Below are 23,300 nucleotides of genomic sequence, written 5' to 3'. Positions count from 1 at the left end.
GGAGGTCGAAGCTTTAAAACAGGACTTCCTCTACGAGTTTAAACGCTTCAAGGATACCTTTTAGAAAGATAAGATCTCCTCAGCCTCCTTAAGCAAAGATATATTTGAAATAGTCGGTTAGTACAAAAGCCACAGGATCCTTTTAGACCCCGCTACTCCGAGATGTAGACAACTAAGACACGCTTATCTCATAACCAAAAGAGAAGCGCGACTTATTTCCCCGCGTCCTCCTTAGAAACGCTGCAATCTCCGAGGACATACTAATAGAAAGCCCAGTCTTATAAAGGCAAGCTACGCTTCCTTTCCCGCAGGTTACGAAGGACGAGGTACGGTCTTCGGTTCTTACCGCGGGAAACACGACTCCTGGGACCGACGGAATTACTACGACTGCTTTGAAAATAGCATGGCTAGTTATCGAGGATATTGTCCTCTCACTTTATAGTGGGTGTATACGCGAGTGTTGGTATCCTACTTGTTTTAAAGAAGCAACTCTCGTGATCCTAGCAAAACCGGGAAAAGAGACAAGACACTCCCACGCTCCTATAGGCCAATTGCGCTCTTGGCCGTCCTCGGAAAAGGCTTGGAGAGACTTATCGCCAGACGACTTGCCTGGATCGTAGTTAAACATCGTGTTCTGCACGATCAACAGTTTAGAGCACTCCCTCTTCGCTCTTGCAGCGACCTTATCGTAGCGGCTATCCACGACATCGAGTGCGCCTGGTAAAGAGGCCTGGTTACCTCTATGCTTACGCTCGATATAAAAGGGGCTTTCGACGCCGTGCTCCCAGGACGACTGGTCCGACGCCTCTGCGAACAAGGATGGCCGGAGAACCTCGTACGCTGGGTCTTAAGCTTTATTACCGGAAGGAGAGCAAGAATAAGACTTGATAGGGAGGTAGGAGACGTCTTCGGTCTCGAATGCGGACTACCACAAGGCTTACCCGTGTCTCCTATTCTGTTCATGCTCTATATCGAACCTCTTTTTAAGCTAGGTATAGCTCGCTTAGGAAGGAAGCGATCTCGTTTCGGCTACGCCGATGACGTTATTATCTTAGTAAGCTTAATATTACTAGAGAATAGCTGTGACATCCTAACTAAGGAATGGAAAGAAACCTTAGGATGGGGCGCGACGGAAGGAATCACTTTTGACCTCGATAAGTCCGAACTAATCCACTTTGCTAAGAAACGAAAAGACGGAAACCTATTAATTATAGTAGGTTTACCGGATGGGAGGTATTATACAGTTTAGGCTATCAAAGAAGGCTCTTCTCTACGCTGGCTCGGCGTTTACTTTAACCGTAAACTCATATTTAAAAGTCACGTAAGAAACCTCTTTGCAAAAGCATACTAAGTAGTTAATGGACTACGGGGACTAGGGAACACTATCTGGGGCGCGCCTACGTACTTACTTCGTCGAGCGATCACCTCTTATATATTACTTACTCAGTACTATACATCTGAAGTATGGTAGCCCGGCAAGAGCCGGATAAAGAATGGACGTACTATCTTAAACGGGGTTAGTAGTCTGCTATACCAACTGGACGCGACGCAAACCAAAGCCATTAGAGCGATGGTCCCCGTATATAGAACTATGCCTATACCGATCCTATAGCGCGAGGCGGCTCTACCCCCAGCAGAGGTGATACTGGATGCGAAGCTCTATACAGCGTCCACCAGAATCCATCGCCTGGACGAGCGACACCCTCTCCGAACGAGACTCAGGGACAAATCAGGACCAGACTCACGGCTACGACGAATGGCAACCCTCGTAAACAAAAATACCGAATACATCGATCCGTTAGAACTCCCCCCTTGGAAGCAACTAGCGGACTGGCAAACAGCCCTCGCCAAGGTCGGCTACGAACCTAATAAGACCAAAGAAGAACAGGCCCTCTCCTTTATAGGCAGGATAGTAACTTTCTCTAAGCAGGATATTATTATTTATATTAACGGGTCCTAGATATCGGACGGTAGTAGTACCTCCGCCGGAGCAGGCTAGGTAGGGTACCAAGCTATACGGCAGATCTTTTGCAGATCCGAACTACTCGGCTCCTAAACTAAGGTATATAATGCGGAGGTATAGGCTATGTATTACGGCCTAATAGAAGCCACCCGGGCTCTTACAGCTCGTATGGTAGATAATATCTATATCTGCCTCGATAACCTCATAGTCGCGGCTAAACTATATTCCTAGAGCACAGGAAGTAGTGTTACGCCCGCCGCAACTTGTCACTGTGGGCGCGTAGCTATATAATGCAGAACAAGGGACAATGATGCCGGAGTCATCATTATCGAAGCTTTTGCTTTGTGCCACAGTTGGTTGCCTTGTCCAGCTCGTAACAAGTAGCCAGGCTAGATTTAGGGCCTTTAATAGGCTCTCTTCCTCCTGGACTCGGAGATAAAAAGAGAGCTAGATAACCCCCGGCAGGGTTTATGTTTCGTGGTGCCCTGGGTATACGGGAGTATTAGGAAATAAAGAAGCGGATGCTCTAGCCAAAGAAGCCTGCAAACTAATCCCAAAATCACAACCACAGCCCTCATTAGCGCACCTAGAAAGGCAAGCTAAAGCAGCTACCTTCCAAGCCTTTGCCAAAAAATGGCTATCCTAATGCCCTCGGTAATATACCGACCTCAAGATAATTCTTCACCCCAAGCCGCCCGAACTCCGCCTCCCTCGGCACTTACTAGAAAGGCTATACGCAGCAAGATCCTATTATAGAGACTTTATAATATACTACGAGAGATTCGCTTATTAAGATGCGTTGCTTAACTATAGCTATGGGAAACCTAAGACACTAGTCCATTTCTACTTCTATAAGCATGGACGTAAGGCTATACCGTGCTACCTCCGCCAACGTATAGCTAAAGCAAATATTAATTTCTTATTAGGTTCTACTAAGGAAGTCTTTCTTCTATACGAATAGATAGAGGAGACCAATTTCTTTTCCGAAATTTGCCCGAGTCATTAAACAAGAACGTTAGGTAAAGACGGTAACCTATAATATAGTTTAGATTTGTATAGACCATATCGGCATAGCGCCCGGCACGTCCTTTTGTTACCAGACGTTAAATACATCATCATCATCATCATTTCAGAGCGAGCCTCGTACCTATTCTCTACTTTCAATGGATAACCGTTCTCTATCACAAATGTCGATGCCCACATTGTGACCATACGACAACTGTCGTGGAAGCTCTGCCCGGTGTGCCGATTTCAATCAACCTGGTCGAGACTGGGTTGGAAGACATCTTAGCACTCCAGCGGTCAACTCTGGTTTTTATACAAATGACACGATTGGGTGCCTGTTCTAAACAAATTTCAATTTGCTTGTCTGTTTAATGACCCTCATCAATTTTCTTAACGTTCAATAATGGTCCTGAGGGATGTACTGTACCTCACTTTCCTCGCCCCATCAGACGCACATTTCCTTCTGGGCCGTCGGCGATCAAACAATATTAAAGATGAGTTATCGCGAAATTTATCAGGTATTATCATGCTCTAGCACGTAGCCACTTGTTTCTGTCTCCGGCGTCAGTCCGAACGCACCGGCCGAACTCCTCATGGGCAGTCTTCAGTTGCCGGCGTACATGCCCGTGTCGCCCGTCGGGATTGGGTACAAATCCGGCAAGCAAAAGGTATGGCCCGTCTCGTGATTCGCCGCCCTATAACGCCACCAATCGAACGTGTCAATGCCCATTGTGACGGCTTTTCTCGCAACGTAGTTGACATTCTTGGTATACGCGCCACCAGTGAGCGCTACAGACAGCTCAATACCCGTGGCGTTGCTGGTCGGGATGACGTAGAAGATATCGGTCAGAGGGCCCTCGGTGCTGTTAACCTTGGGAATCGGCGTGTTGGTGACAGCAAGCCACTGCTCCAGCGCGTCTTGAACGTAGGCATAGTGAGCTTGCTGCGATAAAGGTCTGACGGAATTGTAGTCGGCGGCCCTCTTTGGCATGCGGTAGAAGCGGCTCGTGTCTGCGGTGATGTTGAGCGATAGCTGGCCTTAGGAGGACGTATTAAACCATTGCTGGGCTTGGGGTATCAGGATATCGTAGACGTCTTGCGGAGAAGACTCTGAGGCAGTCTGGTCCGGGAAGTCGATGAAGATGTGGATCGCATTGACGGTGCCCTTGCTAGGAGCGCAGTCGTACTTGTAGCCGAATCCAGAGCTGAAGAACACGCCGTTCGTCGCTGGCAGTTTGCAGGCTGACACATCGGCTCTCCGATTGATGTATGAGCTTGAGGCAACTACTGTAGTAGTGAGCAGAGTTGCCCACTGCAACAGCAAGTTGTTTGAAGCTCTCATCTTGTGGATTTCCGAACGCTTAAACGGCAGAGGCAGCAAGTCGGACGACATACAACGAAGCTAGATGCAGGTCTCATTTTTGTGATATGGGAATGTGCCAGTTCTAGTCCTTGAGATCTACATCCGTCGCGGAGCAGCCGGCGTGAGCCAAGAACCTTTTGAGGTTTATAGTGTTTCTTAATATCGGTGTATAAGCCCCCCATTGAATACGAGATGATCTCGCGTTCGCCCCAGTTTGAGCCGCTCTGCTCCACTTGATATTAAGCTTGTTCAGCAATCGGATGGAATCAACAATAAATGCTAATTATGCTAGTTAGTAAGTGACCGAACCACTCCAAATTTAGCGACCCCCAGCACTCAAGTGCCGTAGATCATCCATATCGCAAGAGCTCATAAGAGCAGAACTCAGATTTCCACAATGACGTCAGTCTAAACCTGATGAGGATGCCAATAAGAAGAAGAAAGGGGACTTGAGCGATATTCATGTTTTCAATGTTCGTTCAATGCTACAAACAATGTTTGACTTTGGTGAGCTAACCTAAAGTACTAACAAATCACCCCTCCCCTTCGTTGAACAATTTCAAGGATATTGCAACACCGAACCCATAAATGTCTCGCAATTTCAGTCCGCCGATGGTTTGCGTCCATGAATCGACCACCTAGACAGAAAGAAAGGGTCAGAGAACGTACGTAGGCTAAGATAGAATGATGGGGGGTATCTGAAAGTTTCATACACATTGAAGTAAGCGTGGATGTTTCTGTCCGCGAGTTCCTTACGAGCCTCCATCGCAAGAACATGGACTTCTGGCTGGCTCATATCCAGAGCTCGTGTCAACGGCGCCATAAGAAGCCCGTCCAAGTTGGGCGATAGGTTCTCGAAGTTCCACTCGCCTAGGTCCTTATGTTTCTTGTCCTTGGGCCATGGGTTCGTAGGCCACTTGAACCGCTGCACCTGTATATCTTCGAATCCAACATCGGCGAGCATAGTCTCGAAGCGGCTGTACTCTTCGAAAGGTGAACCCATCTTTTCGAGAGCCTCAAAGCAGAGATTGAAGGCCCTCATGAGATGACTATCTTTGGGAATAGTGTCATCGTCTGAAATGGGGAAGAAATCGATGTCGTTCAGCTCGAGATATCCACCAGGAGTGAGATTACTACATGATTACCGAGTGATTAGCAACTAGACACCCACAGCACAGGCATACGTGAGGAGACCAACTCAAAACTGCTTTGGAGAAACTTTTTCCAGTCGCGAATACTGCCCTTCATCATTCTGCTGTGGATGTAGTCGAAAGGATCACTGAAAGTCCATGGTTCCTCGATATCATCGATCTCGAATTTAACATTGGGAGGCACACTAGTACGTTAGTCTTGTCAGCGCGTCTGTCAGAAAAGGAAATCGTGTTGGGAGCCATAAGTCATACAAGTTTGGCTGGATAGCCGACAAGTCGACACCGGTAACCTGAAGAGTATTCATCAACATTGCGTATCCTCTACGGTGTCAAAAAGGTAGCAAGCGTTACGAACCTCCGCCTCCTCATGCTCCTCTCCGAATTCAATTGCCCAAAGGCCTGTGCCCGTGCCGACGTCGAGCACGCGACCGACCTTCGATTCCTCTCGAGTCGGCGGCGCAGTTCCCAGATAGTAATCAAAAGTCAAGAGGTAAAGGTTGTGCACAAGGTCTAAGCCCGCGTGTTAACCAAAGAAGCATGGTGACCAAAAGGGGGAATGAGAACGCACCGAGTCTGTCTTGCTCTCTCTCATCATTGGGAGCCCAGTACTCTGCCAAAGTCAGTTACTGTACAATCTGAACATAAGTACAGATTCGAATTTCTCATACTGCCTTCCTTGTACTTGTGATACGTTCTCCCGTTCTCAAGTCTAGACTCGAGAATTGACGCCGCGACTGTCGAGGTGGACGGCGCAATGCTACCCTGAAGTGCCCTAGTCAGCCTGCTCCTGCGGGCACGTCCTGGCGCATCTCCCTACGACTTACACCATTCAATGAGGAATTGTCGTCGATGTCGGTGACCTATAGTGCACATCAGGGGTTCAGTAGACCATCATTTCTCGATAGATTCTGAAGATATCTCACCTCGTCGGCCGCGATGGCGGCAGCGGGTGGGGGTATGGGGCTATTGTTCTCGTTGCTCATTTTGTCCTCTTTCACCAAGCGCGAATGATAGGAACTGTTCTGTGTCGATGGAAGAATCTGACTTAAACAGACTGGATGTAACGTTCGTTCACTAGGTTCATCTGCTACGATCTTTGTCTGTGCAATGGCGAGTAAGGGGAAGTCTTCACACCGCGAAGTCGACCAGAAATATCTTGGGGAGGGGTCCCACGTCGATTTACCCCTCTTCTTCGCTGGGGACAACTATGCAGATATGCATGTTGGTTTGTCCAGTCGGATCCAACCAGCTATCTGCGACATAGCCCTGGTACTCGGGGAGCAGTTTCCAGAAGCGGCAGCTAGCCTGCGGCCCAGGGAACAACAATAGTTCATCGTCTATGGCGGTGTGAACGAACCACACCACATGCGGCAGTCTTCCGAAGTTCCGGTCGCTTTCTTTGCGTCCTAGCATTATCCGATGCCCAAGGTGAACCACAGAATGGTTGCTTTGAGTTTTCCGATCCGTGAAAAACAGCGTGCACCGATGTGGCTGGCAACACGCGATGATCACCCCAGCAGTTTATGTGTCCACTTTAACTTGGGTATGTTTTACCCCGATTCCATCCGAGATCAAGACCTGAACTATTTGATAGAAACTCCGTATGCGTCCCTATACGCGCATTAAAGCTACTGCAACAGGGTGCCGAAGGAAACAACCAGGCAGCCAGCTAGTCTCTAGCATCCCGTAGATCGTGCTTCTTCTAGAACTCCTCGTATTCGTCCCTGGACTGAGACAAAAAGGCTAAGGGCACAGTGATTGGAGCGAACGAGATTACCTTGTCTGCGAATTCTTGAAGGCGTGCCTTGGTGTTTTGCCTATTGTTTACAATACTGTAAACCAAGATTCTGTGACAGGAGCTGGTCACTTGCAAGCCCCTATTCCATGCGGTGCGTACATCAGGCGGCTGAGTTTGGAGAGCATTGTCCCAGCACCGACAGACGATCTCAATCTTGCTACCTCCATCGCAACGAAAACCGATCTTCCAGATTCTCCAAGTCCAAATGCGCTCCTTTGAGAGTTTCTCGACTGGTACGGTACACCAGTTGAACTCGCCTTCGGCCGAGAACTCAACCCGGTCTGGCCAGCGACCGCCGCCCAAGCCCATTACAGCGATTCTGACCGTTAAGTATGACGACTTGCTTAGTCTAAGGCGACATGGTGGTGGACCTGAGTGGCATCTCTTGGATCTGTATGCCATCATTCTTGTCATTTTCAGGTTTTGCCTGTCAATTTGTTGAGGGAAGTAGAGGTACTCCTGGCTCTGAACCGGCGCATGTGTAGGGTTGATGATGTCTTAGAGCCATCCCTATTGATCTTCTCTAATGTTGATTTATGTCTGCGCTCTGTGTCACCTTTCATCATACATGTATTCTTCCTTGTGATTTCCTTCGTGACTCTCCTCGTTGCTGTCCTCACGAGCAACATCTACGTACACTGGCTTCCGCCCATGAATTGACCATCTAGAAATTATATGTTAGCTAATATGAAGCTATTTGCAAAGAATAGCTGACAGGCAGCGGAGGGGAATGGATAACTCACATGGAAAAGTACGCGTGGATATTTCGGCCACAGAAATCCCTGCGGTTCTCGGCCATCAACACCAAAACCTCATTCTTGGTCCAACGCAGAGCCCTCGTCAGCGGCGCCATACAAATTGCCTCCCATCCTTGTGTGAGATTTTCATTATTCCAAACTCCGAGCTCTTTATGCCATGCTTCCCTCGGCCAAGAGTTGGTAGGCCATTTGAAGTGTTGCATCGTCACAGCAGTAAACCCCATTTCCGTAACGACCGCCTTCAATGTCTTGACATCTTGATACGGGCGCCCCAATAGCTCCGAGGCTTCTTTCAGCATCCCTACTGTTCGGCAGATGGAGTGCTCTGCTTTCAAGGTACCATCATCAGACAGTGGAGCAATGTCGATTTCATTCAACTCCAGATATCCATCCGGATTCAAGTTACTGTGCAACCATGAGGATTAGTCAAGAAACTTGAAGATCCATGCTGGCGAGTGTTCGTCGTCTCAGGTACTGTGGGCAGTACACACTGCACATCTGGACCAACGAGGCAAGCAATGAGGCAATACGACTGGTATTGACGGTTGGTTGGTGATGTTGTGGTGAAGGTGGCTGCGGTGGGCTGGATCAACCAGGAGGTGGATCAGGCAGCTGGTGCCTGGGGCACCAGCCACTGCCTCAGGTATCCACAGTCCCACAGGTACTCACTCATAACAGTTCTGTATGTACTCGCGCCAGTCTCTAATTGAGGAATTCATCATCCGGCTGTGTATGTAGTCGAAAGGTCGAGAGTAGGTCCACGGCTCTTCGAGGTCGTCAATTAGGAATTTGACATTCCGTGGCGTACTGAACAATCAGCATTCTCCTATGCTCTCTCGTCGAGTCTTCCAATCAATCAAATCGCTTACAAAGTTGGCTGTGCAGCTGAGAGATCGATACCCCGAACCTTCGACACATGAGTCAATGTCCTTGTTCACCTTGCAGACTCATAGAATGACTGACCTCAGATTTCGGGTGTTCTTCGCCGTAGTCGATAGCCCATATCCCACTCCCTGTACCTACATCGAGAACTCGGCCAACTTTACTTCCCGGATCGTTTGGTGGCGCTGTGCCGAGTCTATCATCAAATGTGAGGCGAAACAAAGTGTGCTGCAAATCTGGTTTTCTCATTAGATTGATCAATATGCATCCTGTTTGGGCACCAACCCAGTCGTTCTGTCTCTCTTTCGTCGTTGGGCAAGTTGTATTCTACCCTGAAACGTCAGTAAGTCTTGAGGGAAGGGAGTTGAAAGTATTTAAAGCGACGATTTGAAGGGTTCAAAGACTTACTGCCATCTTTGTACTTATGATAGGTTCTTCCATTCTCGATACGAAATCCAAAGATTGAGCTAGTCGCGCTCATACTTGACGATGCTACGCTCCCCTAATTGAACGTCAGTGTCGAGTTCTCTACGGCTAGGCAACTCCTAGCTCTCGATTTATACATCTAATTAAGTATCCAGGTCTTACCGATTCTTCCACTTCCGCCCCATTCTGGTGAGCCATTAGCGTTTTCTCTTGTCCAGCCAACAGCGACTCCATATGCGTACCTGATGCTCAGCCTCAATGATAACCTCACGATCGGGCACATCGTTGGGCGGCGTGGGTTGGACTGCTGCGTCTACGTCGATGGCAGAGTCGACACCCATCGTGCGACAGGAAGCTGGACGAGAATACATGTTGTCCCTGTTTTGAGGATAAAGAGCTTGGTCGTAGGTTTTCTTGCGGTGGCTCTGGATGACTTTTCGGGGTGATGAACACGGTTGGATGACCGGATGCCGTTGAGGTTCTAGTGCACGTGAGTGTAACTATCAAAACCGTGGGCCATTGAATCCCCTGCCATGCGGCCGTGTCTTCACAAACGGGCCTCGTTTCTGCATGAGGATAATCCTCCTTCAGGAAGGACGAATAGGACTCGACAAACAACAGGGGAGTATTGCTCCATGCAGCAACAGGTGCTAGTAACCAATTGTTGTTGGAGAATTATGGACCCGAGCGAAGCGACCTCGCGTCCAACTCGCATCCAACACGATGAACCGAACCAACAACGAAGTAATCTTGATCGCTTCGAGGAACAAGATGCTGCCGGTTTCCTGCCACTGTTCCCATGGCTAAGATAAGGTGAGGAAAGTATATCGAGCAGCAGACAGAGAAATCAAATGAGCCTCCATACTCTGGAAAAGAGGCTTTCTTTCAAGTTTTGGATTCTCAAATGCCCCAAAGGATTCAACAAGTAACCGACCATCCAATTCTTACAATCGTCTTCTCTTACTGAACGATGCTTCGTCTCTGGATACAGGGTGCTACAAAATGATACACATAGTGCAGTCGATACGTATAGTACTTAAAGTATGTATACTGGGACTTGCGTCCGACTGACGCATGGTCTCTTGTTTTCAAAGAAAGAAAACTCTAGATCATAGAACAGTCCACAGTAAGAGTCAAAACTTTACACCGCTCCATGCATTTTTCGATGACCCTATTCCTGTTACTCGTCCTAAACAGCAGTGACAACCTCGCCTACATCATCAATATGAACAACGATAGATCACAGCGACCAGATCCCCCTTCTTGTTCATTTTGAAATATTTCGGCCATATCCCTCCCGCAAGCGCTAATTGCACAAAAGACAAGGTGCCATCTGCCATCGGCTTGAAGACGGCGAGAGAGTCGGAAGGCTCTTTAGTCTCATTGTTTGAGTTGAGGCTGGGTATCTCAAAAGATGAATCATTGCGATTGGAGGCAATGATAAATCTGTTGTCCGGCTGTTGAATCCATGGATTAGCCGAGTAAATCATACTGCGCAGGAGACAATTCAATTACAGAAACTTCGATCTCCGCTGCAATTCCGTAAGGAGCTGCTTGGGCGGAGCCGTATGAGTTGACGATGCCGATCTGCTCAAACGCGATTCTTTCCGATGAAGGATACGTGATGCGAAATGATGTGATGGTGCTGTCGAGTTCTGCTAGAACATGGAGGAACAGAAGGGCTCCTCGGGTGAAATTCGCGGTCGGTGCCCAAAACACACCATAATGTGGACCTGACCCCGAAGGACACGATATGTGATCTATCTCGGTTAAGAGACTGGTGTCTTTGTCAAAAGAGTAAATTCGAAGAAGGTCGGAACCAAGGTCCAGCACAACAATGAACTCCCCGGTTGGGTCCAAAATTGCATCATGAGGGTGTGGGACACTCTGTGCGGGCTTAGGGCCTGTAGGAGACGTGTAGATAAACGTCTGGAGCAAGCGGATTGACCATTGGAGGGTGCGTTCCATGTAGTAACGCAAATTCCAGCCCTGGAGATACAGGTTAGCACCAGTGTCAAAGAAACGATAGCTCAATGACCTATAGGTGGGCAGCAGCCATTCCCTTTTTCTCACCGCTGTTATAGAATGTACTGCTGACGGGGCCTATATTCGTGTTCTGGCTCACAATCGGTGTGAATCTTCCATCTTGAGCCACGCTGAAAGTATTGACCGAACCCGGTCTATTCAGGCAATAGAGAACATTGTTGGGCTTATCGAGCTCCAGCCACACTGCCTGTGGACTGCAAGAGTCTGTGACGTAAGTCTGCTCCAAATTGTAGCGACCGTCCTTGTGGGAGGGCTTCAAAGAAGTCAGGGCGCCATCATTGGCCCCCGAGAAGAGGTTGATGCTGCTTGCGCAGACTGTCGTGATGAGGACAAAGATTAGACACTTCGCAATCATTCTCTCAAGATTGTTCTCGTTTACCTGATCTGGTTTGTGGAGATGTCATTGTTTATGATTCTAAGGCCCTCCGGGGCCCTCCGGGGCGCTTTTGTAGTGCGGGCTCACAGTTCTTGCTGTTGTCATGGTTAGTATCAAGTCTTGTTACGATGTGCCAAGCGTGGATATGATCGATTCGGCAGGATAGGCCAAGCCTCAATACGTCAGCTTGTCCTCAGAAATTTGAGGAACGAACTTCTGGTGATGCTGGACCTTACGCACTTGGCATTCGGTGCGGACTGCTTGTCTTGCATTTGGGCCCTACAGTATTATTTGATGTTGATACCATAGATTGCCCAAGTTTGCTCTTGTTGCCCCCAAAGCTCGGCACTATGCCGTGTGGTGATTAGTGAGCTAGGTTCATTTGCCTCAGCTGATCCTCTATCACATAAACTGGGACTACTCCTATGTGTTCGAGTCAAAATCTTGAGACTTCCAACGTGACCCGGCCCATTCGTCCTATCTCCTGCTAGACGGTCCCGATAAAGCGTCCTAACCCCGGCACGTCAGCATGTTGCATATGAGATATTAGTTCCACTAAAACAATGGTCCCGATCATTTTAGCTTTCCTAGATTGGTCCAGGCACCACAAACGTTGTAGAACCGAATAACGGCCGGCCGGCCTGGCGCCTCTTCCAGTTCTTGGAGGGTGGTTTCGGCCTTAATGAACAGAGGACTCAAGAGCTTCTGGCTTATCAACTTCCAAATTTTGTCATATCGTTGGATGCACGAATGAGGGAACCTTTCGGCGACCAAGAACATAAGTGATCGGGACGGCCTGGGTCTTAGCGTCACTCTAGGACGTAGTTGGAGAATCAGGGACCTGAGCCAGTACGGGTGGAGGGGGATCATGCAGCCTGCTGACACTCTCGAACTCTGATGGCATTATCTTTCGGTGAGAAATACTGCATTGAATAGATTCGCGGAGCACTGCAGTTTTTCTTCTAGCCCAATCTCCTTCTCTCCAATCGTAGCGTTTGCCGCATCTATTCACATCATGGCTGAATTCACAGTTGAGTGTACTTGTGCATACATGTACGCGCAAGCTCCTCCTGGTGAGGCAGATGTAATGCCGTGCGAAGGCAGAGATTTCCCACACTCTTCGCTGGACACGTCTGTTTGCCAAAAGACATCTACGGGAGGAGCCGCACAATGGGGTATGGCGCTAGAATCTTGATCCGCATCAGCCCCCTGTTCTCGTCCCGGACTTCAAGGTAGACCTTATCTGGACATGGTGGTCTATATGGAGTGTCGTCTTTTGCATCGCCATATCCGTGCAGTCAGTCACGTCAAAGATGAGGTCCCAAGCTTCTTGGCGGGCCGCGTGGCTGTGACTTCGGCCACATTCCTGCAAGTTTGACGGTGAAATTAGGCAAGGTGCGTGTCCTGACGTAGCATGTTGTTGTTGATGCCGGACCGCAAATCGGCACTCCAAAAGGATGTTGTTAGTGTCAACTCAAAAGCCCGTGGGTCACGCGGGGTCCGCTAAATTGTACATGGTGATTTCCCATGACGACAGTTGATTTTGTCACTTGCATATAGCATGTTATGGGTCCTAGCTTGAACGATCATATCTTAGCCAAGCTCATTTTCTTTCCTAAAGTAGCAGCTCGTAGTGGTAGTACGCGGCGACCCCTAGTATACGGGGCAGCAAGTACCATTGATACGTTCAGGTTTGGAAGACATTGGATCAACCTGGTATTTTCATCTGGACAGAGATAAATGCAGCAAATATCCTTCAAAGTGAATCGAGCATTCCTCACATTCTTTCATTCATTATTCAGATTGAGGCATTGCATCCGGACATCATAACCATGGCTATTGGATACATTCTGGGTCTCCTCGCCCAGACACGCTTGGGTTTTGCGGCTGAGTCTTCCATAACTGCCGGCTGCAGTCAAGCAGTGAGATACTCAAATGAGCGCGGTCTTTCTCATGTTTACCCCGTACTGATCAACAAGATAGTGCTCCCAATTGATGGAGGAGTTCGGCTCTGCCGTCCATCTGGGTAGCAACGACACTTCCTTCGCGATATGGGACATGAAGCAGCAGGAGGTTCTTCCCGCCTGCCGGGTAGAGCCGACGACTGCTTCCCAGGTATCAAGGATCGTCGAGATCACCGTTGATAACTGGTGCCGCTTCGCGATCAAGGGCGGCGGACACATGACAAACTTGGACGCCTCCAACTCTGTCGGTGGTATTACGATCGATTTGCACCTCATGGACCACATTGAGATCTCAGAGGACCGCACGAAAGCGAATCTTGGGCCTGGTCATGTTCTTCGCAACGCTTACTTGGCACTGGAGAAATACAATCTTACGATGGTGGGCGGAAGAACTGCCGACGTTGGACTCCCGGGGTTCACTATCGGTGGTGGACTTTCTGACCTTGGACCACAATATGGCTTGGCCGTGGATAATGTCTGGGAATATCAGGTAAGCGCTTCAATTCCAAGACAGACTCTATGTTTTGCTACCGAATCACAAACTCTGAGCTTACCTTACTTTGCAACAGCTCGTGCTGCCGAATGCCACCATTGTGAACGTCTCCGAGACTGCTCATCCAGACCTATACTTTGCTCTGCGTGGAGGCGGCAATAATTTCGGTCTCATTACCAACTTCCGCTCGCGACTCGTACCGCAAGGTCAGAAGTGGGGTGGCTCGAGAACCTACAACGTCAACTACACTGATCAGCTCGTCGATCAGTCCTATCAACTGGCGACCAGTTTGGCCGTTGACACGTACATGTCTTTTTGGACTCGCAACTCCTACGACGCTGCCAGTGATCGATTCAGCATGAGTGTTTCACAAGCATACTATGAACCTGTTGTTGAGCCCCCTGTCTTCGCCGAGTTGAACAAAATTCCTTATGAAACGAGCATTCTTCGCGTCGACTGGATGAGCAACCACAGTCTTGATAGCGTCTCTCCCCATGGATTACGGTAAGCCTAGTATCAGGCCACCCACAGCTTCGTTGGCAGATTGAGACATCTTCTAACTGGATGACAGTCGTGTTTATGCTTCCATTACCTTCCGCCCTTCTCTTGTTCTGCACAAGCAATTGATAAACATCTACACGGAAGAATTTACAGGTGTCAAGACCACTCCGGGTATCTCCTCGTCGCTGGTCGTTCAGGGCTTGCACAAGAACGCCATCGATGCCATGAAAGTGAGGGGAGGGAATGCTCTCGGCGTTGAGTCTGATGGCCCATTGATGAGTATGCTTACCACTGTCCTACCCTTCATATATCTCTTACATAGATGTGAAACATTCGCTAACTGTCTCTGCCACCAAACAGTTGCACTTCTCACTCTCGGATGGTCTGACTCGGGTGATGATGCGGCGATGTATGCCTATGCCGACCGAGTCATTAACCGATCCAAGGCTGAAGCTGAGTCGATGGACTTGTTGCACCCATGGCTGTACATCAACTATGCAAACTACAATCAAGACCCTTTCTCGGGATATGGAAAGAAGAACAAGAACAGACTCCGAGAAATCCAGAAGGCGATTGACCCGAGAGGAGTTTTCACCTCCCAAGGCCTGGTTAGAGGATCATTCAAGCTCAACTGAATCTTATTCTAGACCTCTCCTTTTCACAGCCAGGGTAGGATGACAAGCTCCAACAAAATCTGGTTTTGAGGAACGCGTGTCATGTGTACATAGACGGATCTCGAGCCTAGTTACATGTAGATGTACGTGACTCGATTGATACATGCTCGAGTAAACCTCTCTGATTCATAAGTACGACTAGAGAATATGTGTTGAGCAGACTGGAAGAGAATCATTAGCCGATGCCCAGAGTGAGCTGTCGTGAGACAAATTACGACATTGACTGCTGCCCACAAATAAAGGCCTAGACCGCCGCATGACACAATAATGAACGATCAATGTAGAATGCTGTTACCCGGATGTGATCATTCGGAACTAGTCTTGTCATGCCATCGGGGCCGGGCCGGTAGGTTCAGGTGATCGGAGCCCGCCGCGCCGGTTGACCCACATCAGATGGGGCCGGGCCGGCCGGGGAGCGAGGGAATTCCCGCGCCTCCCCGCACACATCGCTTTACAGAGAAGCCACTCGTAGTAATCGTGACTAACAGAATGGAGCCGAGGATGGTTCTCGATTGATCAATCTTATCTGCACACATATAGTGCCGGCTGAGGGGGAGCTGCTTCGTCTGCGGGGTTGTATATAAATGGTCCTCCGTAGTTCCGAGGCATTCACTAGCGCCAATATCTCCTGCATGAGCCTCGGTGGGTTTGATGCACGACCGGCAGCCGGATCGCCGTCGATTGGCATCCCCCGCAATGCTCCGAGGCTCGGCTGAGACCGCTGCGAGAATGGGGTGATTTGTTGAAAGTAAGAACATCGCAAATTATGGTAAAACAGTTTGACGACGGAATGAATATAAAAGAGCAAGCTCCTATTCAGAAAAGTCGTAAAGTCGCTGTCCCACTTTTCTTGTCTTTCTCGACTGATACCCAAAGGCCAGAAACCAGCACAGATCACGAAACAGAAGAAAAAAATGGCAGACGTCTTCGCCAAGCTCCAGGACAAGAGCCTGCTGGTCTCTTCCGGTCTCGTCGCCGGGGAGTGGAAGAATGGTCAGGATGACAAGACTTTTCTCGTGTACGAGCCATCAAGCGCAACAGTCCTCCAGGAGTGCGCCAACTTGAGCCGGCAAGACTTCATCGGCGCCATTGAGAGCGCCAAGAAGGGTTCGGCCAAGTTTCACGAGTCAACGACAGCAAAGGAGCGAGGCGCCCTGCTCAGAAAATGGTCCGACTTGGTCATTGCCAACGCTGACGACTGTAAGTATCTGGCAGCATGCGGCAATCCGGCGGAAACACTGGTACTGACGCATTGGAAGTGGCCTTGATTCTGTCTTTGGAGAATGGCAAGACCTTTGCCGAGGCCAGAGGCGAGGTGGTCTACGCCGCTTCTTTCATCTCTTGGTTCGCCGAGGAAGCGACAAGGTCTTACGGCGATACCATCCCTTCATCCTATGCAAACACCACTGTCTTCACATTCAAGGAGCCCGTGGGCGTCTGCGGCATCGTTACCCCTTGGAACTTCCCAGCAGCCATGATCACACGCAAGATCGCCCCAGCCTTTGCAGCGGGATGTTCAGTCATCATCAAGCCTCCAAGCGAGACCCCCTTCAGTGCTCTTGCCCTAGCCAAGTTGGCACTCGCTTCTGGCATCCCGTCTGATATCATCCACGTGGTACCGACCAAGGACAGAGAGGCGTCGATGGAGCTCGCCAACAACCCTATCGTGAAGAAGCTTAGTTTCACTGGGTCGACTGGGCTCGGCAAGATGCTCACCAAGGCTGCGGCGGACACGATGAAACGCGTGAGCATGGAGCTGGGTGGTAATGCCCCGTTCATCGTGTTTGACGATGCGGATATTGACCAGGCGGTTGAGGGTGCCTTGATTTGCAAGTTCAGATGTTCCGGTCAGACATGCGTGGTAAGTCCTTGCAATCGTAACAACGTCCGAGTAACCCTACTAACAAATCTTCCAAGTGCGCAAACAGATTGCTCGTCCACGAAGCAGTCAAAGACCAATTCATCGAGAAACTCGTCGCCCGCGTAAAGCAGTACAAACTTGGCCGTGGAATCGACGAGGGCATCACACAAGGCCCCCTCGTCAACGCCGCAGCCGTACAAAAGGTTGACGCCCATGTACAAGACGCGCTGAAGAAGGGCGCCGTCTACAAGACGCGCTGAAGAAGGGCGCCGTCCTCCACACGGGCGGCAAGGCGCCGGAGGGGCTCAAGGGATACTTCTACGAGCCTACGGTGATCAGCGGGGTCACGACCGACATGGAGGTCGCACACGACGAGACCTTTGGCCCCCTCGCGGCTATCTTCTCTTTCAAGACGGAAGCAGAGGCCGTCGAGCTGGCGAATGCCACAGAGTATGGCCTCGCGGGCTACTTCTTCAGCAAGGATATTTCTCGAGTCATGCGTGTAGCGAGGCGGTTGGAGTGCGGCATGCTGGGCGTCAACACCGGTCTCATCAGCGCCGCGGAGGCGCCGTTTGGTGGTATGAAGGAGAGTGGACTTGGTCGGGAGGGCAGCAAGTATGGACTAGCAGAGTACCAGAACATCAAGTCTGTCACGATTGGTAACCTTGGCTTCGACTGAAGAGTCATGCGTGCTGGCTTCTGATTGTGGGCAAATATGGGGTTTTGGCTGGGCGTTTACTCTGATGACATCTTCTGTAGGTTGGCATATTGGCACAAAACAAAAAGTTCGAGGTTCTGATTCAAGTGTTTATCCCATCTTTGCGCCGTTTGATACAGCATGATGACGTCCGTGAACACACAGTTCCACCCCTCGCTGATCTCCCCATGCACAGACGAAGCTAGAGTCAGCTTACCCCGTGCTATTGCCACGCGTATTTTCCTGATTTGATATGGTTGAAAGTTTGAATTAGACTCTTTGCGAGTGATTAAAGAGATGGGGTAAAAAATCTAATCTCCCTGAAGAATTTCATACAGTCTCCCGTAACTTTGCCCAAAACTCCAGACGTGACCATTCCCAAACCATGCATCCCCCCAAGCACCCCAGAAACAAGATTTCCTATCCCATAATTCAATTCCCACACCGATGATGCCGCCGACCTTTCTATCCAGCCATGACAACTCCAGTCTTGCTAGCTTGCTTTTCCAGGTATCCCCGATGCTCCGGTTGAACGATGACCAACTCCGATTTTGTTACGCCGGCGGCCAATGCGCCCTTGGCCAACTCCTCTTCTATCCGCTTCAAACATTGGTTTGCGGGAGATGGCTTGTGCACCGTCAAGAGCTTGACGGCGCCAATGGCCTTCTCCAACGATTCCACATTTCCTCTGTAAGATTCGCAGGGATTCGGCAAGGTAATGTCGACCTTTCCCTTCGCGAGACACCTCACTAGTGACCCGAGAAGCATGCTATTGCACTCCTCGGCGTCTGGTGAGCTGTGGTAGTATCCTTTCATGTATCTGCATCCGTCCTTGAGACATCGGTAGAGGAGAACGAAGTGGTCCAAGTAGGCTGAGACAAGTGCCTGGCGGTGCTTGGCGATAGTTTCTGTTGGAAATCTTGTTAGCGATCTTGCTGCATGACTGAGTTGTTTGGAAAACCGAACTTACCAAAAACTTCTGGGGGCCGAAGGTAGACAATCTTTTCGAGGGGAAAGTTGTATCCCTCTGGCCCAGGCTTCCAAATGCGCGCCAAGTGTCCAAATACGACCCTTCCTTGAAGGTCAATCATTGACTCATAGGTGATCTTCTTGTACATCGTCTCAAAGACCTCGGTGTCTCCCAGCTCCCAAGCGACGCAGAGCAAATGCGCATTGTCAGTCTGGTGCTTGACACCCTGCATCCACGAGCGAGCCCATGGGCGAACGATGACGGTCATGTCGTACTTTTCCGTGATGGTGAGAACGTTGTAGAGACGCATCAATGGCAGCTTCTCGGGTACGAGGTTGAAGTGGCCGTGGACGATGTTTAATACGATTTCCATCGCTTCTGGCGAGTCTTCGGGCAGGTCGACGGACCACTCTCCGGCACCCTCTAGCGGGCGAGACTCCAGGAAGCGGCCAAATAGCATGGCCTTCAGGACTGGCGAGCTTCGACCGAGTGCTCTTGAGCAAACGACGAAATCTTGTGGGTGGTCTTCGACGTCGCCGCCAACGGAGAGTCCCAGGTCGCCATTGTCATCAAGATAAATGGTCGGTGGTGATATCAACTGAGCCAGTTCCTCTGTTGGTTCTGTCACTTCTGTGATCTCTGTCACCGATTCCGTGACGACCATGGTGGAGGAGGCCATCTTGCTGGCGATGACAGCTCCATCGAGAGTATGATAAGGTATGGAAAAGGACGCACCCCCGAAGAGGCTGTTGGCGGGAGCTGTTGAACACATTGCGAATAGCTATTAGCTCATCTGAGGTTTCGTCCAAAATTCTGCTCACGACAGACCCGTGAGAACGAGAGAGCGACGGGATCGCGCTCAGTTTATCATTGTTTGACGGCGCGCGAGATCTAGGGTATCACACACTCGACGAACGGACCGGGATGTCGTCGCTTCGGCAGAGGCATAAAGGGGACCGCAGATCACAACGTTGATGCTCCGATGACATGACTAGTCTTTGTTCGGGAATCGGTCCCCTCTTTTTTCTAACTTTAGGCGAGAGATGGGGATGGACGGCAAAAGTTTTGGGACGAAAGGTATCTTAAACAATGCGTTATACCTGTTGGTCCCAATGACCGTTTGCTGCCCGACGGCGACCGGGCCAGAGAGGCATGAACCCGTTGAGTGTCAAGGCATGTACACAAATGACAATAATTTGGGCGAAAATACATGTGATGGAAAGGGAGGAAAGCAAAGCTCGCCCTCTCACAAACGGCGGTGCTCCAGCGCGGGTGCGACCCTGGGAACCTTGGAAAATCGTAATATTGTCGCTTTCAAGAAAATCCGGGTTCTTTGTGAGATGCAAACAAGGAACACGGTGGAACGGAGGTCGGAACAAGCAAGATGTTGGAAAGCAGGGCAGAAAAACGGCGTTCGGACCCTTGCTCGGCCAGGATGGTGGCCCCTTTGGTTCGCGTTACGCCAGGGCGGCTATGTGGGTGTTGTGGACCTTTGGTCCTGCGCGTCCCTTGCTACGCTCTCTGGTGCTCCCGTACCACACTGCAAACAAAAGAGGCCTGGCGATGAAACCCCGGGCGGCTATCCTGACTCGGGAGCCCTGGTGTTATTGCAACAACTCTTGCGACGAAGAGGGCAAGGCTGGTGTGCGAGGTTTGGCAGCATGAGCCGATGTGAGACCCTTTTAGACCTCTGCTCTGCCGGATTGCAAAACGTGGTTGTCGTCATTGCCCGTTTCCCGGCAAACCCTAACCGTTCTGACCTTTTTGATATGTCTCGCACCCTCCTCCAGTCGTGAGTTCAAGTTGAGCCCTGGGGTTTCCCAGCCCATGAATCGTCAACAATAGAATTACAAGATTTTTCTTTGCGCCGACTCGGATGCCCACTCGCAAAATGACTTTGATTCCTGAGTCTGGGCTACCCTGGGCGAGTTTCTATATTGAAATCTCGTCAGCCCGAAAGTTGGAATATCTGGGAACGGGTTGACCCCCGCAACCCCGCCTTCAGGGTCCTACACACCACAACGGGAATCGTATCATTTCCTACTCTGGCCGGCAGGGCACCCCCATCTGTCCCAATCCAACTCCGAGCTCCCCTGCGCAAGCGCCGTCCGTCTCCAACCGGTCTCCAAGGCACGCGACACTAAGGAATTTTGACCGCAAGCTTGGCTTTTAGCGCCATTCGGGCGGAGGACCCGATTTCTTGAAAGTAGCGTGATATTCCGGTGAGAGTTGCTGAACCTGGGATGTGACCTTCCCTACGTGCTGGCATTGAAGCCAAGTTTCTCTTCTTCCTTCTTTTTTGACTTTGATAATCTCGGTGAACCGGTTCGGAATCAAGGCAGCATCAGTGTTCCCTGTTCGTTGTGCCCGGTCAGCATGACTGACCTCTTGCGTCCCCACAAATGTGAACGACACTTTTCGTTTCCACATGATTAAGGCTGTGTATGGTGCACTAGGAGGTCCCGATGTGGAGATACTGTTGGAGAGCAAGGGACGGAAAAGGGGGCTACGGGGAAGATGTCCACTTACACATCTCTTCTCTCCATCTTTTCGCAGGGCAACTTGGCACGGAGTCACTGGGAGATTCGGTAGATGCTTCTCCATGGTGGATCACAACAGCTTCTGTTCCCTCTTTGTTTTGACGCGCGCCGCCGCGCCAGGTTCGTCTGGTCATACTCTCAGTGTTCCCTTACATTGCCTGTGTTGTAACCCACCGAGACCCTCGGACCGACGGATTTGGAGAAGGGGGTTGGGTGTTGAGTCGAGTCGTACATTCCTTACTCACGACATGCATTTAGGATGGGTTCAAGAAGAGCGGCTAGTGATGCGCCCTCCTTGATGATGTCGACCGCTGCAGACAATGCCGGATGACACGGAGGTTGTTCGAGGATGATACAATAAACACTGAGTAGCACTCGAGGACAAATGCGCATGTACGCTTCAAGGTTCGCTGTGACACGATGCCGAGTACGACTTCAGACTCACGCAAAAGACATCGAGAGTATGACATTCCTAAGACGTTTGTGGTCTGCGTTTGATCAATAAGGTGAAGGTGTATACAAACGACTCGAGAAACGGATGTTCTTAGTCGAGACGGAGAAATCTGTCATTGGTAACGGTAATAGACTAATAGTTGGCTTGTTCAGCTGGCAGCAGAAGCTATATGAACCTAGAACAGAGTTCATCGTGAAGTATCCGTGCTGGATAGCGTGACCTCAACACGGCACCGAGCACAGCAGAATCCTTGTGGCTCTCATATCAAATCCCACTATCCTACTTTTTGGATCGATTTCCAATCTCACCTCGACCTTGTCTTGATGGTTACAAGCCACGTGGCTACATGTAAGGTAGACTGCTGGTCTTACTCAAATGTGGTCACCGGTGACCGGTGCGACTTTCATTAAGGTAGGTACTTAATCCATTCAATAATATGGTGCATCCGAATGACACACTGATTCACTCTCAGACGTTAATGTGCCTGGACAATCACTGTTAACAGCTTGAAGAAACGACGTTTACCTGCATCGTGTTACGCCAGCAAGCGACGGTAACTCGCAGGATGGCGAGGACCACGGATATCTGTTTGCAAGCGCCCCGAGCCAGTGCATCTTTGTGCTGCTATTGAGCTTTGTGATGACGTCTTGTGTGGCACTGAGACCTGGGACAAGTCTCATCAGCAAGGTGCCTATCTATCACCTTTCATCTCTCCTAAACTCCTTATTATGTTGTTTCGAAAACAACCTAAGCTATCAAATGTTTCTCACTACAGCTTCTGGGGCTCAAGTGAATTGATAGTATTTGAAACCATACGAAGTTGGCCATGTATCGCAAGCCCGCATACTCTCCCTGCATGAAAGACGTCGCGAGCTGCAGCCCAGCCGCTCTTACTGGGGACCCTGTAGGGTCGAGACTGAAATGGATCATATCTGGGCCTGTAGACTGAAGACATGCGGGGGATCTGTAGGGTCATGGGCACATGTCACTCTATGTTGGCTAGGCTTCAGTCATTGCCCACCTGTGTGCGTATCGAGGATCTCCTCGCTTAACCCATCAGTGTTACCTGAGTCGGTAAATCAGCCCCTTTGTTCAAAATCTCAGCACGCATCCGAAGTTGGAGTGAGAACGATGGCGTCGGGTATGCCAAGGGCAGATTGGTTCGTGTTTCTCGAAATGACACTTAATTCAAAAAGGCTTTTGTCAACAGTTCAATCTCAATGGGTTACCAAAGTTCTTTGTTTCTGACATTTCAAAATGACATGCACATATCCAGGACGTGGCCTCCTACCCGTCTACCTGAACCAAGATGTCTGCCAAGATGCAGCAAAGCTATGAGACCAGGACCTGTCACCTTCAGGCAACAAACATTGCATCA

General features: G+C 49.9%; 8 protein-coding genes across 8 annotated transcripts; 2 read left to right on the top strand and 6 right to left on the bottom strand.

Annotated features, from left to right (window-relative positions):
- Positions 1 to 3,562: 3,562 nt before the first annotated feature.
- Positions 3,563 to 4,310, bottom strand: BDP81DRAFT_499332 (uncharacterized protein). The gene has a single exon (XM_060595484.1). It carries the CDS (start codon positions 3,957 to 3,959, stop codon positions 3,573 to 3,575), a length of 387 nt encoding a protein of 128 aa, XP_060441543.1. The 5' UTR covers positions 3,960 to 4,310; the 3' UTR covers positions 3,563 to 3,572.
- Positions 4,311 to 4,779: 469 nt separating this feature from the next.
- On the bottom strand, positions 4,780 to 6,669 carry BDP81DRAFT_436016 (methyltransferase domain-containing protein). The gene is made up of 9 exons (XM_060591094.1): positions 6,406 to 6,669; positions 6,307 to 6,342; positions 6,151 to 6,244; positions 6,051 to 6,092; positions 5,838 to 5,992; positions 5,735 to 5,772; positions 5,530 to 5,667; positions 5,045 to 5,464; positions 4,780 to 4,969 (listed from the first exon to the last, which is right to left on the bottom strand). The coding sequence occupies exons 1-9, from the start codon at positions 6,463 to 6,465 to the stop codon at positions 4,933 to 4,935; spliced, it is 1,020 nt and encodes a 339-aa protein (XP_060441542.1). The 5' UTR covers positions 6,466 to 6,669; the 3' UTR covers positions 4,780 to 4,932.
- Positions 6,670 to 7,184: 515 nt separating this feature from the next.
- BDP81DRAFT_327756 (uncharacterized protein) lies at positions 7,185 to 7,757 on the bottom strand (the record flags this gene model as incomplete). The annotated part of the gene is made up of 1 exon (XM_060585158.1): positions 7,185 to 7,757. A coding segment is annotated over one exon (573 nt), but the record flags the coding sequence as incomplete, so codon positions are not given.
- A 262-nt stretch (positions 7,758 to 8,019) lies between these two features.
- Positions 8,020 to 9,730, bottom strand: BDP81DRAFT_499322 (methyltransferase domain-containing protein; the record flags this gene model as incomplete). Its single annotated transcript, XM_060595483.1, has 8 exons — positions 9,589 to 9,730; positions 9,509 to 9,532; positions 9,329 to 9,422; positions 9,206 to 9,247; positions 9,002 to 9,156; positions 8,908 to 8,945; positions 8,708 to 8,845; positions 8,020 to 8,443 (listed from the first exon to the last, which is right to left on the bottom strand). The coding sequence occupies exons 1-8, from the start codon at positions 9,715 to 9,717 to the stop codon at positions 8,020 to 8,022; spliced, it is 1,044 nt and encodes a 347-aa protein (XP_060441540.1). The 5' UTR covers positions 9,718 to 9,730.
- Positions 9,731 to 10,587: 857 nt separating this feature from the next.
- Positions 10,588 to 11,218, bottom strand: BDP81DRAFT_273695 (Lactonase, 7-bladed beta-propeller-domain-containing protein; the record flags this gene model as incomplete). The annotated part of the gene is made up of 2 exons (XM_060582951.1): positions 10,588 to 10,803; positions 10,862 to 11,218. Coding segments are annotated over 2 exons (573 nt in total), but the record flags the coding sequence as incomplete, so codon positions are not given.
- Positions 11,219 to 13,600: 2,382 nt separating this feature from the next.
- On the top strand, positions 13,601 to 15,567 carry BDP81DRAFT_499320 (uncharacterized protein; the record flags this gene model as incomplete). Its single annotated transcript, XM_060595482.1, has 5 exons — positions 13,601 to 13,690; positions 13,752 to 14,222; positions 14,302 to 14,729; positions 14,797 to 15,005; positions 15,087 to 15,567. The coding sequence occupies 5 exons, from the start codon at positions 13,601 to 13,603 to the stop codon at positions 15,359 to 15,361; spliced, it is 1,473 nt and encodes a 490-aa protein (XP_060441538.1). The 3' UTR covers positions 15,362 to 15,567.
- A 747-nt stretch (positions 15,568 to 16,314) lies between these two features.
- BDP81DRAFT_327866 (aldehyde dehydrogenase domain-containing protein) lies at positions 16,315 to 17,940 on the top strand (the record flags this gene model as incomplete). The annotated part of the gene is made up of 4 exons (XM_060585168.1): positions 16,315 to 16,600; positions 16,660 to 17,261; positions 17,318 to 17,503; positions 17,527 to 17,940. The coding sequence occupies 4 exons, from the start codon at positions 16,315 to 16,317 to the stop codon at positions 17,938 to 17,940; spliced, it is 1,488 nt and encodes a 495-aa protein (XP_060441537.1).
- Positions 17,941 to 18,423: 483 nt separating this feature from the next.
- BDP81DRAFT_464031 (uncharacterized protein) lies at positions 18,424 to 19,700 on the bottom strand (the record flags this gene model as incomplete). Its single annotated transcript, XM_060594105.1, has 2 exons — positions 18,424 to 18,866; positions 18,929 to 19,700. The coding sequence occupies 2 exons, from the start codon at positions 19,698 to 19,700 to the stop codon at positions 18,424 to 18,426; spliced, it is 1,215 nt and encodes a 404-aa protein (XP_060441536.1).
- Between the last annotated feature and the right edge of the window lie 3,600 nt (positions 19,701 to 23,300).

This window comes from Colletotrichum phormii (assembly GCF_030913505.1).
Source record: "Colletotrichum phormii strain CBS 102054 chromosome Unknown BDP81scaffold_20, whole genome shotgun sequence".
Classification (NCBI taxonomy): domain Eukaryota; kingdom Fungi; phylum Ascomycota; class Sordariomycetes; order Glomerellales; family Glomerellaceae; genus Colletotrichum; species Colletotrichum phormii.
The sequence above is the reverse complement of the archived record's forward strand: the minus strand, read 5'-3'. Positions and strand labels throughout refer to the sequence as shown.

Bases quoted from the DNA above. Each gene is read 5' to 3' on its own strand.
- BDP81DRAFT_436016 (XM_060591094.1), bottom strand. From the start codon at position 6,465: ATGAGCAACGAGAACAATAGCCCCATACCCCCACCCGCTGCCGCCATC. The intron at 6,343-6,405 runs GTGAGATATCTT...TGTGCACTATAG, and splicing joins CCGCCATCGCGGCCGACGAG to GTCACCGACATCGACGACAA. The intron at 5,668-5,734 runs GTATGACTTATG...CTAACGTACTAG, and splicing joins TCGGCTATCCAGCCAAACTT to TGTGCCTCCCAATGTTAAAT.
- BDP81DRAFT_499332 (XM_060595484.1), bottom strand. From the start codon at position 3,959: ATGCCAAAGAGGGCCGCCGACTACAATTCCGTCAGACCTTTATCGCAG.